Source organism: Carlito syrichta, unplaced genomic scaffold (assembly GCF_000164805.1).
Source record: "Carlito syrichta isolate Samal-C Ts95f unplaced genomic scaffold, Tarsius_syrichta-2.0.1 Scaffold113541, whole genome shotgun sequence".
Lineage (NCBI taxonomy): Eukaryota > Metazoa > Chordata > Mammalia > Primates > Tarsiidae > Carlito > Carlito syrichta.
This window is the reverse complement of record NW_007057637.1, coordinates 497,943-511,941: the sequence shown is the minus strand read 5'-3', so window position 1 is coordinate 511,941 and position 13,999 is coordinate 497,943. Positions and strand designations below refer to the sequence as shown.

The 13,999-nt window shown below is 52.4% G+C and overlaps 1 protein-coding gene across 1 annotated transcript in view; it reads right to left on the bottom strand.

Moving 5' to 3' along the window:
* The window catches only part of UROC1 (urocanate hydratase 1), a 35,821-nt gene extending 23,094 nt beyond the window's left edge, over positions 1–12,727 (bottom strand). Inside the window, exons 1-6 of the mRNA XM_008071674.1 lie at positions 12,565–12,727; positions 5,814–5,944; positions 4,706–4,799; positions 3,459–3,518; positions 3,024–3,152; positions 2,829–2,890 (exon numbers count right to left, since the gene is read on the bottom strand). Coding sequence (XP_008069865.1) covers positions 2,829–2,890; positions 3,024–3,152; positions 3,459–3,518; positions 4,706–4,799; positions 5,814–5,944; positions 12,565–12,690 — 602 coding nt within the window. The 5' untranslated portion in view covers positions 12,691–12,727. The remainder of the gene's footprint in view (positions 1–2,828; positions 2,891–3,023; positions 3,153–3,458; positions 3,519–4,705; positions 4,800–5,813; positions 5,945–12,564) is intronic.
* Between the last annotated feature and the right edge of the window lie 1,272 nt (positions 12,728–13,999).

The following is a 13,999-nucleotide window of genomic DNA, read 5'->3' as shown; positions in this document are numbered from 1 at the left end:
AGCAGTGTGGCGTTTCCTCAGAGAACTAAAAGTTGGCCTTCCATATGATCCAGCAATCCCTTTCCTGGGACTATACCCAGAGGAATATAAATTGCTCTACCAAAAGACACCTGTCCACACATGTTTATTGCCATGCTATTCACAATAGCAAAGACAAGGAATGAACTCTGCTGCTCATCGAAAGTGAACTGGATAAAGAAAATGGGGTACGTAACACGATGGAGTATTACACAGTCATAAAGGAAAACAAAATCACAATCTTCACAGAAACTTGAATGCAGCAGTAGACCATCATACTAAATGAACAATCACAAAAACAAAGAATTGAATACCGCATGGTCTCATAAGCCGGCCCTGATCACTAGTTGCATGAGCACAAGGGTGGGATCAGCAGTCGCTGGACACAGAGAGGGCGGGAGGAGAGAAGGGGACACAGGAAGGGAAGGAGGGAGGAGGGAAGGGGGCACGTGGCAACAGAAAGGGCCCCTGATCCACTACCAGGGAGAGTGAGGGCCAGTTATAAGCCCCAATTTCACTTGCACGCAGCCTACTTATGGAGCAAGTCCTCATTTGTACCCACTCTAAAACAAAAAAACCAAACAACTCCATTTTGAGGAGGGGTACGTGGGAGTGGGGGGGGGGCTGGACACCATCTGGGCAGTGTGGCGCTAGGGTGCACACTAGTTAGCACTCACCAAGCTGGACACTTCAGAGTGTGTGCTTTGCTGCGTGTTATTGAGACTTCAATGGATGACCTATAGTGTCTTGCTCTGGGTGCAGGTTACCATTACTCTTGTTATTTATGCAATGGCATCATCCCTAGGTGTTGTTTCTGCAACCTGCTTTCTTCCCAGTGTGACACCTGTAGGACCCTTTCCACACAGGCACCTGCACGCCCTGCCCCTTGCCTCTCATGGCTTCACAGCATCCCAGGCCCACAACCACAAAGGGTCTCTGCTCTCCTCTGGGTAACTGGATACCTAGACCATGCCTCCTGGACAGCACACCCTCACCAGCACTGGGTGTTAACGGCGTTTCCATTTTTGTCAACCTGACAGTCTCTATGGGTCACTCGTGCCTTTTCTTCAGCTGACTGCCCACAACACTTGGGTAAGTTCTCAGGTGCTGCTGCCAGGCCAGGTCTGACTTCTGCAGCTCCACCTTCATAAACTTCAGTCCTGAGTCTACCAGACAGAAGCAGTGACTCCCCCAGGGTCAATCAGCAAACAGTGGACCACGGCACAGACCCCCATGCCTCTGACCCCACAGCTGCTTCCACTGCACAGAAGAGGCATTTAGGTCCAATAATAATCACAACAGCAACTATGTATGGCCAACACAAAAAGTGACTGGGTTTCTGAGCCTCAGTTTCTTCCTCCACAAAATGGGCTAAGGAGGGTACCTATCTTAGAAGATTGTGTTGAGGGTTAAATGTAGCGGCATCTATAAGTCCTGGAACAACCAGTGGTGGTGGCTAGTACTGTTATTATAACATAAAATATCATCCTGAGGGCTGATGAATTGGTTCCTCATACAACAGAACTGACCATGATTTACATGGTTAGGACCTAGAGTGACACTCCCAGAAACCCATGAGACGTACAGACCAGGACACTCACTGCTACCTTACTCATAATCCCAGAGAGTTGGAGCAGCCCACGTCAGGAGGCGAGTAGCCTAACTGAACGGTGATGCAAGTGAACACTGCAAGGGAAGCAAGAATCCAACAGACCTGAGTCCCAAAGAGAACACTCTTCAAGTTCTCCTGTCAAGGGAGAAGGGCAAGGCACAGAGGCCATCTAGGACGGTCACAAGTCCACATGCATAAACAATGTTGGAAGGACTCAAGAGACACTGTCAACTGGGGAGTTGAGGATGGGAGAGGGATCTGCTTTTTGTTGTAGCCCTCTTTACAATGCTCAATGACATGATTTTCCATTTGGAGCATGGATTAACTCTGTAACAAATGAAAAGCTCTAGCCCTCTAGGAAGGGACACAAAGGAGCTCTCTAAGCCAATGGTAGTGCTCTGTGCTTGACAGGGTCTGGGTTACACAGGCACACAATTTTGCAGAGCCCAATGTGGTGCATGGAAGATATGTGCGTCTCATTACATGCACATTTTACTTCAAAACAAAAAACTGGCCAGTCATGGTGACTCACACCTATAAACCCAGCACTTTTGGAGGCCAAGGTGGGAGAATCACTTGAGTTTAGGAGTTTGAGACTATCCTGGGCAACATAATAAGACCTCATCTCTACAAAAAAAAATTTTTTTCATTAGGCAGGTGTGGTGGCTCACGCCTGTAGTCCCAGCTACTCAGGAGGCTGAGGCAGAAGGATCGCCTGAGTCCAGGAGCTTGAGGCTGCAGTGAGCTGTGATCATGACAGGGTGAGACCCCAACTCAAAAAACAAAAAAACTGCAAGAAAATATCAAATCTCAGTCAGTAATATTTGCAACTTTCTTTGAGATGCATCAAAAACCAAACCGAATAGATGGATAGATGAAGGCACAAATAGATTGCCACATGATAAAGCAAATAGAACAGCATGGGCACCATGGGATTTTGGCGGGATTCATTGTAAATTCTGTCCATTTTCTGTATGTTTGAGATTGTTCATAATAAAGTGTTGCAAAAGGGCAGGATCCAAACTTATATGTTCTGTTGCTGTCAAGCACATACATAAAACTGTTAGGGAGTACGCTTAATGACATTCATTATACCACAGTGCTGCACCTGTGCTTCCAAAGACTGTATTCAATATTGCCTTAGTGTCTTAAGTGAGGCCTGGTGGAGGAAACGCCATAGACTTAAGCAGCAACTTACATTGTGACTCCCAAGGCAAAGAGCTTCTCGTACTCTGTCCTGGAGGAGTAGTTAGGAATGACCTGGAAAAGATGGTGGGAGAAGGCAGTGGGCAAGAGCCGGGCACAGAGGCCTGCACACAGCCCCTGGCACTGCTCCATCCTAGCACCCCTCCTCCAGGGCTGGGCAGGTGCCTTGTGCTGCCTTGGGACCCACCATCCCGTTGGTGATGACCAGCCGTGGGGCGCCAGGGCTGCTGGGGAAGAGGCCGAGTGGATGCCCACTGTACATGACCAGAGTCTGCTCTTCCGTCATCCTTGACAGGTAGGACATCGTCAGCCAGAACTAGGGAGAGCAGGGTTCTGTGAGAGGGAGTGGCATCCACCCCAGGCCCCATACCACTCCCCAAGCCCAGGAAGCTCCTGCAGGCTCCAGTGGGCCCCCAGGTTTCCACACTGCTCCAGAGGCCCTTGGTGTCACCCTTGCCCAACCCTATAACCAGAAACATCCCCAAATAATCTGTAACGATAGAGCCTCAGGCACCAGCGAGGCAGAGTCCTGAGCCACGGGTAGGTATGCTCCTTCTGGGCTGGAGACCTAGGCAAGGGAAAAGGCCAGTGGTGGGGGACGAGGCCACAGGGCCCGCTGTACCTGGGCCCAGTTGCTGAACACCTGCCCGTTTCCTCCGTAGGTCACCAGTTCCTGCGGAAACTGGAGAAGACATGGTGTGGGCTGAGATGAAGGCCTAGGATGAAGGCCATGGAGTTGCAGACAGGGAGAGGAGGGGCCCCAGGACCTAGGCTGGCCTGGGGTGAGAAATGGGGGGGTAGGGGGAGAAGCCAGAGTGAGAGGCCCAGGGCAGCTGCATTTGAAAGAGCACTGGCCCAGTGGTGGCTGATGTTAGGGCTCGGCTTGGGGTTGGGGTCAGACCTCGGTCTGGGGCCACTCTGGGGTCAGTCTTTGATCAGGGACGGGAGCCACAGCCAGGGCTGTGAACCTTCTCACCTACTGAGTGACATAGTCAAATTCTAGGAACTCAGGGACTCAATTGCAGAGGACGTTCCTTCTCAAGTATGAGTAATCGACCTATAGACCGGCTCTCACAGGCATGACAGGCATATGTGGTCAGAGTCACGCAGCCTGATATAGCAGCCACCTGCCACAAGTGGGTTCTGAGTACTACTCCAGGTGCTAAATACACCCCCAGTTTCAAAGACTCAGTATGGAAAAAGAATGTGAAATATGCCATTAATAATGTTTATAAGACCAGGCATGGTGGCTCATGCCTGTAATCCCAGCACTTTGGGATGCTGAGGCAGGGGACTGCTTGAGCCTAGGAGTTCAAGACCAGCCTGGGCAACATAGCAAGACCTTGTGTCTACAAAAGGAAAAAGAAAGAAAAAATTAGCTGAGTGTGGTGGCACGTGCTTGTAGTCCCAACTACTGGGGTGTCTGAGGTAAGCGGATCGCCTAAGCCCAGGAGGTCAAGTCTGTGGGGAGCTGTGACCATGCCACTGCATTCCAGCTTGGGTGACAGACGGGGATTCTGACTCAAAAAAAAAAGTTTATATTGATGACATGTTAAAATAATATTTTGGATGCATTAAGACAAATAAAATGCAAATTTTTACTTTTTCATGTGGCTTTTAGAAAATGTTAAATAACATGTGTGTCCACGGCAGCGATGTTGATATCCTGGCTTTGAGTCTGTACTACAGTTACAGAGGATGGGACCACGGGGGCCGAGAGAAGGGTTCGGAGACCTCTCTCTATGTGCTGACTCGCAACTTCCTGTGGTTCTAAAATTATCTGAAAATTCAAAGCTTAAAAACATGGCACATGTGTCCCAGGTTATGTTTCACTTGGACAGCGCTGGCCTCGGTTTCCCTGGCCGTTACCTGGGCCACAGCAGGATCCAGGTTGTTCATGATCATGTGCATGATGGCTGCGGCCGCTTTCGTCCGGCAGGGGTACTGCTCGATCGGATAGGCCCTGCAAGGGAGTTCAGCCGCCAGGCGTGACGAAGGAGTCACTAGGCCCTCCCTGCTAAACTGCAGCGTCCACCCTGGCCACAGCCTGGCATCTGGCCACCTAAGTGTGGACAGTGGGACCCAGCACTCTCAGAGCTTGCAGGAGCTTACACTGGGGGCTCCAGAAGCATTTGGGCCATCACCCCCGGTGATCAGGTTGCTCGAGTGCCCACAATTCCAGAGAAGGGGGGCTCAGGCCCCACCTCAGCCTGGCCGCCCTCCTCCCCACTGGGCAGCCTCCACCTGGGAGAAAGCTGACTGCAAAGCAGAGCTAATGTCTGGTGTCCAGATGCCTCTCCCACTGGGCAGACAGAGTTTACTCCTTTATTCTCTCTTCTACTCAGCAAACTCTCCTGGTACTGCTTCCAGGCCAAGAGGCACTCACAGGAGTGAGGGACACGGCTCCTGCTTGGGGTGGGGGGCAGCATGCCCTGGGATGACTCCAGCCAAGTCTGGGCCTCCAGTAAACTCAAGAAGGAGTCTCAGGGCAGCCCTGTCTGGGAACTCTTTGAAATGCAGATTCCCAAGCCCCACTCCAGAACTGCTGAGTTCGAATTCTGGTGTGGGGCCCGGCATCCTTGTTTCCATCATGCCTCCTGTGGCACTGTGCACTGAGACCCCCACCACAAACCTGAGGCATCTGCCAGAGCCTCCCCAAGCCCTTCCTGCCTCCAGCAGAACAAAGTGTGGCTTTGAGAAAGGAATTTAGCGCGTAAGTTGTGGCTCCAGAATTGCACAGGACCGACTGCCCAGGACAGGCCAGAAGGACTGTCTGGGAAGGCCCGAGGTCCGGCTGGGCTTGTGCCACTGTCCGATCCAGACCTCGCAGGTGACAAAATAACATCCCGTCTGCATGAGGGGAATTGACACAGCATGCTGCCTCCCTGCCAGCTCCAGGTTCCTCACTCCAGCATGGTCCCTCCCAGGAGCAGCCTTTCCCTCGGGCCCCTCTGAAGCCTGTGCCCTCCAGCCTCACCTCATCTCAATACTGGGGCAGAACCGGTACATGTAGATGTGGCCGTACAGCCGCAGCTCCTGGGCAAATTCTGGGGCCAGCAGCTCCTGGACGCTCGGGGAGAAGTAGCGCAGGGCATTCCTCAGGGCCAGCTGCAGGGGAGAGCGGGAGAGGCAGACAGGGCTGGGCTCCAGGCCACGCACCTTGAGGCTGCCGTGGTGGGCCATCCTCCTTCCCCACGTGGACTTACCTCTGGTCTACACAGAAGCCTACTGACCCTGCCAGGACTGCCTGGTTCTCACCCAGGCCCATCTGCAGTGTCATCTCTTGCAGGAAGCCTTCCCTGGTTGTCCTCTCTTGCCCCTTTCATTAAGGCAATCCCTCCCTCTCCTGCACCAGGGACTGGACTGCCTGATCCCAGGTAAGGACCAGAGAGGGGTCTGCCTGAGGTTTACAGAGGCGGGTGCAGAGATTCTGGCAGCCATAAGCACCCTGTGCAAGTGCAGAAAGAAAAAGCTTTCAAAAGCAACACATATTGACACCACTCATAAACTCTTGGAAGTGAGCCACAGTTAGTAATGCCTGTTGCTGCTGAGACACATGCCCATACTCCGTGGAGCAAGACTTAGCTTTCCTGCCTGGGTCACTCTTTTTATTTCATCTCCTACTATATGCTGCTTGCACTCCCCAGCTGATGCCACAGCCCGCTGGCAGGCGGGGCAGCTGCAGCCTGGAGCAAGGCCAGCCTCAGCGCTGGGGCTGGACAAGACAGTGACCAGAGTGCTAGACAAAGAGGACCTTGCTCGTGATTCCGCTGGGTCAGATGCTTTAGCAACTTGTTTGGGTAATTACATAGCTCAAACACACACACAGAAGTTAGTGTGAGAATCATCTTTTCTAAAATGGTGTGCATTGATAGAAATACCTCACCCATTCCTGAAAGTGAAGTGCATGAGAAGCTCGATCCATCCTGAAATGAACACGGCACCTGTGCCCTAAGCACAGAGGTTCTGGCAACTTTCCGGAATCCTAAACACAGGGCAAATGTTCTGTCTGCCATATTTTTTCCCTGTGCAAAATTTCCATTTGCTGATCACTGAATTTTTCTTCATCTCTGAAATTCAGTCATCTAGACTAGATGTGTCTTAATGTCAATATTTTTTCCTACTAGGATAAACTTCTTCTTTTTGTCAGCAATTTCATGTTTTTACTTAATTCAAGAAAGTTATGTTGTATTTTTTCTCAATAGTTCATCCTCTATATCTAGAGTTACATAACAGGATAGCAATAACTATTTCTCAACTGGGGAAAAAAAAGCTCCTTTTGCTGGCCAGCACCTCATCCTCCAAGCCTCTGATGAGGGTAGTCCTTGGCATTAAGATGAAAAATGGTGCTCATGCTGGCTGTGTGACTTGCCCAAGGTTCTGCAGCAGGCCTGTGGCAGGCCCGAGGGGCCCAGGTGCCCATGGGCCCTGGCAACCTCGGCAGAGGAGAAGGCGACTCAGTAGGCCCCGAGAGAACCCTTTCCCCTGGGAGGAGGCTCTGAAGGCCAGAGGCAGGACACAGGCACAGCATCCCAGGATCAGCAAGGACAGTCTGAGTGGTGTGAGGGAGTCAGCCGCTTCCTGGTGGCCCTGGAACAGTAGGCATTGCCGAGCGCTCATCCAGTCTTGCAGCCTACAGCCTGTGGGAGCCTGGGCAGGTCACCCTCACCCGGCACCTGCATCTCCTCATCTCTCAGCTCTTGACTCGGCGGCATATTTAGAAGGCTCTTGGGCCTCTCCCACCCATGCTTTTAAGGAACCCCACGCCAGAACCTAGAGCATCTTTCTTGATTGCTCCCTTTCCCCGGCCCCTCTCTCCAAGTAGACATCACAACCGGCCTTTGCAGCTTCCTTGTTCTGAGTGTTTACTCAAAAACATCACAGTAGGCACAGAAAGAGGCAGCAGGCACCCTAGTTAGGAATCCACATCCCAGAGGGCCGGCTAATGTGCTGGTCACAGGGTGCTGACGCAGTGCCCCGGTGCTCCACACCTCAGGATACCCCCAAGAGTGGAAGAAATGGTGTGATTGTAATCACACAAAGCAGGTTACAAGTAGGTTCTTACTAGTGAAACCAGCTGTTGAGATGTATAAATTGGACCGAATATTGCAGAGCCGCCCCCTCCCTTTGCCTTAACAGGCAAAAGAATTTAACAAGCAGTAGCTTAGGGCTGGCACCAGAGGATCCTGGGCACCTGATGGTATGGCAGACAGAGTAAAATCGCCCCAAGAGATGACGTCCTCCTAATTCTTGGATCCTGTGAGCATGCCACCTTACATGGCAAGAGACTTTCAGATGTGATTGAGTGAAGATTTTAACTCAAAGTGAGAAGTGGCCCTGGGTGATCCAAATGGGCCCCCTGTAACCACAGAGTCCTTGCAAGAAGATGCAGGAGGATCAGACTCAGAGAAGGAGAAGTGAGGACAAAAGCAGAATGTCCAACTGTGGTCATATAAACTTGAGGAAGCTGCACTGCTGGCTTTGAAGACAGAGGAAGAAGCTACAAGTTAAGGAATGCAGGTAGACTCAAAATGCTGGAAAAGGCAAGGAGATAGATGCTCCCTTTCAGAAGGAACAAGCCCGGCTACATTTTTAGAATATTATGACTGGGCATGGTGGCTCATATCCCAGCACTTTGGGAGGTTGAGGTGGGAGGATCAGTGGAGGCTACAAGTTTGAGTCCAGTCTGGACAACATAGCGAGACCTCACCTCTACAAAAAACAATTTTAAAAAAAGGTAGCTAGGCATGATGGTGTACATCCTGTAGTCCTAGCTACTTAGGAGGCTGAAGCAGGAGGCTCATGTAAGCCCTGGAGTTCAAGACTGCAATGAGATATGATCAGGCCACTGCACTCTAACCTAGGCAACAGAGTGAGACTCTGTCTCTAAAACACACACACACACACACACACACACACACACACACACACACACACACAGTGAACTTTTCAAACATGTAAACATAAATCAGGACAATCTGATATGTAATATCTGTACCAAAAATGAGATTTATGAGACACAATAAGAAACCAAAGGAACAAGCATAATTTTAATATCAGTACAATTTCACTAATATATCTTTATTCTAGCCCAATGAAGCCCATTTCAGAATTCTGATCCCCAGAAATGTATGAGAATAAATTCATGTTGCTTTAAACCACTGCACTTGAGGTGCCTCGTGACAGCAGCCTCAGGAGGCCAGGTGAGGCAGAAGCAGATCCTGCCCCCGGCAACCCGTCCTCTGTACCATGGCCAAGCCTATCCTGCACAGCAGTAGACCACCTGCAGGAAAGGATGCCAGCCCACAGAGCAGTGCCGTGTGTGTGTGTGTGTGTGTGTGTGTGTGTGTGTGTGTGTGTATGCATGCATTTTACCTATGACTGATTTTCCTTCTTTTTTTTTGGATTTGAAATGGGGTCTCACTATGTGGCCTAGGCTGGTCTCGAACTCCTTGACTCAAGTATTTCTGCCCAAGATGGTGACAGTCTAATTGGCTTCGCCTTGTCTGAATCACTCCTGCCCCTGCACTCTCTAGCCCATCCTTCATCAGGGCCCTTGCCAGCTCTGGTCAGAGCCTGCACTAAGAGCTGGGTGCTGGAGCCAGCTTCCTGTGCAGATTGTGGCTCAGGCCCAAGCTCACCAAGGTGACCCTGCAGAGGTTGCTGCTTCAGGGCTTCAGCCACCGTGGCTTGGTCTGGACCAGAGGACCTGCCAAGCAGCACATGCATGCTCACCTCTTCGACTTCCCTTTCCTCTTCTGTAAGGTGGGTAGAATAATAGTACTCACCTCCCAGTGCTGCCTTGGGGCACACAGAAGTGTCACGTGAGTGCCAGCTGTCAAAATCATCATCTACCACAAACACCAGGCCTCCATGTTGCTGATTCTTTCTTCCAACAGAGCCTCTGCCCACCCTGCCCTGCCAGGGCCTCTCTAAAAGTCTTTATGCTCTGTAGGGAGCATTGTTAAGCAGTAACTCATGCCCTTACTCAAAAACCTTCATGGGCTCCCCATGACTTATCTAATAAAGCCCATACTGTTCTTGGCATTCAGGGTCTATAGAAGACCCTGGCTCTCCAAGCCCTGGACCAAGCTCAGGTCTGCCCAGAGCCTCTTCTATCCCCGATACACCTTGGATGGGCCCAGTTCTGCAACTTTGCTCACTGTTTTCCTTTGTCTCCAAATGGCCTTTCTTCTTTTCCAGTGTAAGAAGCTTGCCCAAGCTGCCACAGTCACCTCCTTCAAGAAGCCCTCCCAAGTTTCTCCTGCCAGCTGAACTCTTGTAGGATGTTGGTTTGGGCATTTGCACATTCAACAAACATCTGCTGGTTTCACTAGAGACCCAGAAATGAACCCAATAAAGCCTCGCCATCAAGAAGCTTAGGATAGTATGTTCATAGCTGTGGAGACACAGATGCATGGTGATCTTCAGATCTGTGCCAAATGCCCCCACAGCCCCTGTGGGTGGGTTGGGACCTAGGGAAAGGTCACCAAGAGGCATTGCGTATGGAGGGGAGATGCTGAAGATCTTTCTAACAGAGGACCTGCCGTGCCAGATGACTACAATTTTTTTTTTCAAGTTGGAGTCTCTCTCTTTGTTGCCCATGCTGGAGTGCAGGGGCGCACTCACGGCCACCGCAGCTACGACCTGCTGGGCTTAGGCGATCCTTCCACCTCACCCTTCCAAGTAGCTGGATCTACAGAATGCACACCACCATGCCCGGCTAGTTTTTTGTGATTTATTGTAGGGATGAGGTCTCGCCAAGTTGCTCAGGCTGGTCTCAACCCCCCGAGATCAGGCAATCCTCTCACCTCGGCCTCCCAAAGTGCTGGGATTATAAACTGAGCCACCACGCCTGGCCTACAATTATCTTCTGCACTCTACCACATGTGTGCTGAGAATACATTGAGTAACACGTCACAGACAGACCATGCTCCATATTCACACAGAGGAATCTATTTAAAGAAGAGCAAAGAATAAAGTACATTGTAGTTCATTCCAACAATGAAATACTTTGCAACCACTATGGGGATCCCTCCAGATGCACCAATAAACACAATCCGAACAAAACCCAGGAGTAAGAATGCCTCCACACATGTTTATGAGGGTTCGCAGATGTCCTGCGCTTCTTACAGGAACACAGAGTTCGCCTGCAAGGATATGCCAAGAGTGGTTGTGGTGACTTGGAGATGAGCTGAGGATCTTACACTTTGATAACATTTGAATTCTTGTCTTTCATAAAATTACCTTTAAAACTGCATATCCAAAATCAAAGAGACACGGGAAATAGAAGATAGGAAACAAGCCCAGGGCACAGCAAGCGGCAGCTCCCTTGGGAGGATGGGTGAGTCCCTCACACTCCTTGGACCCTGGGTGGCCCTGTTCCAAGGGCTGTGTGTCCTCTGGTAACAGTGGCTCACATGAGCAAGCCAGGGGGGCCAGCTCCTCAGCCGCCTTCTCTCAGCACGAGACACATGGCAGCTGATCCCCGTTAGGGCATCCCCTGAGATGTGCAGGTGGCAGGGCCGTTGACACTCAGAAGGGAGAAGAGTAAGGGGAAGACACATTAGCCCCCACCTGGACTCCTGCTGAGCTGGGCCTGAGGGGGTGAGGGAAGGGGTGGGTTGCCCCGCCCCCACTGCTCTTCCCAGCCTACAGCCGCCTCTAGCGCCTGCCCCACAACCAGGACCTGCTCCTCCCTCCCCCAGCTCCTCCCCAGCATCCTGCCCCCCTTTGTGGGCGGCACTAGGAGGGCAGAGAGTCTGCTTTCTTTTGCAGAGATGAGGCCTCGCTATGCTGCCCAGGCTGGTCTTGAACTCCTGGCCTCAAGCTATCCTCCTGCCTCAGCCTCCTAAAGTGCTGGAACGAGCTTGAGCCATTGTGCCTGGCCAGAATCCTCTTTTCCTCATTTGTATTTTCCATTTCTTCCCTACTGCTTCTGAAATTCTTGAGTAACTTGAGTAAAGAAAAAGTGGGAGAAAGCGCAATGTAACCATGCCCCACTGTTTCATTTGGTCTTCTCCATGATACTGTGGGGTCAGTACTTTCAACTCCAGCTCACAAAGGAGAAGAGCAAGGTTCCCAAATAGCCAGTGACTTGCCCAGGGCTGGGCTGTGTGGGGACGCAGCAAGCAGCCCTCCACCTGGGCCTTTCTGGTCCGCAAAACGGGAGGATGGATCAAGTGAGAGGCCGCCCAGCCTCTGGCCAAGCTGCTTCCCTCCCCGCCCCCAGGCACCATCTTGCCTGTGATAGGGTTCTAGCCGCACAGCTGCAAGTTCATTGGGAGATTTGGTGGGGAGGGACATTTACAAACAAAAGCATGAGCTGACCTACTTGGAGAACACAAAAGTCGTGGAGTTTGGGGCTGGGCCAGGAGCAGGTGACTGTGCTGGATGTGGTACTTCACACCCAGCCTGCTCCTCCTCCCCCGGGAGGCGGCCACAGGGCCACCCCTTACCGGCTGAGTGACCTTGAGCCTTAGGGTCCTCACCGGTAAACAGGGACTGTAATTCCATCTCCAAGGGCAGCCGCACCCAGGGGATCCCGGGTGTGACAGAGTCTAGCACACCTTACGCCTCTTCCCACCCCCACTGGGAGCCCTGGAGGCCAGGGTGGGCAGTCTAGGAGCTGGAACTCCTGCAGGGAGAGCAGGAAGCAGGGGGCACCCACTAAGGACCACCTGAGGGCACCTGGGGGTAAAGTCCCCAGGAGCCGGTGCCCCACTTACCTGCTCCTCCACAGGGCTGAGGCCCGGGATCCTGACTGGGGCATGGGGCACCCCAGCCCAGCGTCCCCGGTTCTCCGGGAGGGGCTTCAGGGGCAGGCCGGAGCACAGCGCCTGGAGGCTAGACATGTCTGACTACGATTGTGGTGGAGGCCAGGAAGAGACTGGACAGTCAGGGCCCAGCAGGGCGGGGACCGCTGGCCTCAGCCCCTCCTCCAGCCCCTCATTGGGCCCAGGACAGTGCAAGGAGCCATGTGCAGGTCAGAGGGTCACTGGCCTCCAGGCGGGCTGCCTGCATGTTGGCTTGGGGGATGGGCAATGTTCTGGGGCAAAGGCAGGCTTTATGCCAGGGACACAGGCTAGGTGGGACCCGTTTGCCCTTTCAAGAGGCGTGCTGGCCTCGAGAGGTTGTGTTTTCCAGGATGCGACTTTGGGGAGCTGGTTGGGTGCTGACGCTGGGTTTGCTCTGGCAGTCTTTCGGGGGCACTAACCAAGCACGGGACATTGGAACTCATGTCTTGATGAGTCATGTGTCATCGAACCTGGGGCAGAGTGTGAAGCAGCCCCTCCTCCCGCCACCGACCACAGAGCGGGGCTGGGCGACAGGTGTGGCCGGAGCCCCCCAGAAGCAGGTCTACCTGCTTCACGCTCAGTGAGATGTATGCTGCTCCACCCCACTCCCAGAGCTCTTTGCAAGGACCTGCTTGGGGGATGACTCTCACCCCAAATCCATTAGCAACTCTGCCAGAAAGTGCTATTCATCAGCCCTATACCACAGATGTGGAAACTGAGGCCCAGCCAGCAAGTGATCCAGGGGAAGTGACACAGTGGCCTTTGGCCAGGCCCGTCCACGCAAGTGGGTGGTCATGAACTGCTCAGGCTTCAGGGGCAGAGAGGGGTCATGCAAGCCTTGGTGCAGGGCCTTCAGGTGCTGGCTCTTCTGGGCATGCCCCATGAAGTTACACAGCTAGTCATGGGAGGAGCTAGAATTTGAACTGACACCCAGAATCAGACTCTAGCCACTCTCCCGGCCACACCCGATCTCTCACAGCACAGTGACGGCATCCTTGCTGGGTGTGATATTGTTAGAATAAGAAACACGTGCTGGCCTCTGCCCCCAGCCTCTGAGACAGCACTCCCACAGTCCTTGTAGATAGGGAATCCAGGAGACTCTTGTTCTGATATTTGGTCTTTGACTCTGATTCTTGACACATGACTCCTAAGACCTTCTGACCTAGAGGTCCTAAAGCCCCTGGAAGTTTCCGAGTGATAAGAGCATCTTTTGTTCTGACGAGGTGACTCTTGGGGGGCTGCCGGAGAGCCCCAGATGGGGGCTGATCCCACAGGGATCGACCTGCTCTTAGAGAACAGAATGCTCAGTCCTGGGGAAGGGAGAGGGACTGCAGGCCACACTGGTCACCAAGGCCAGTGGCATCGT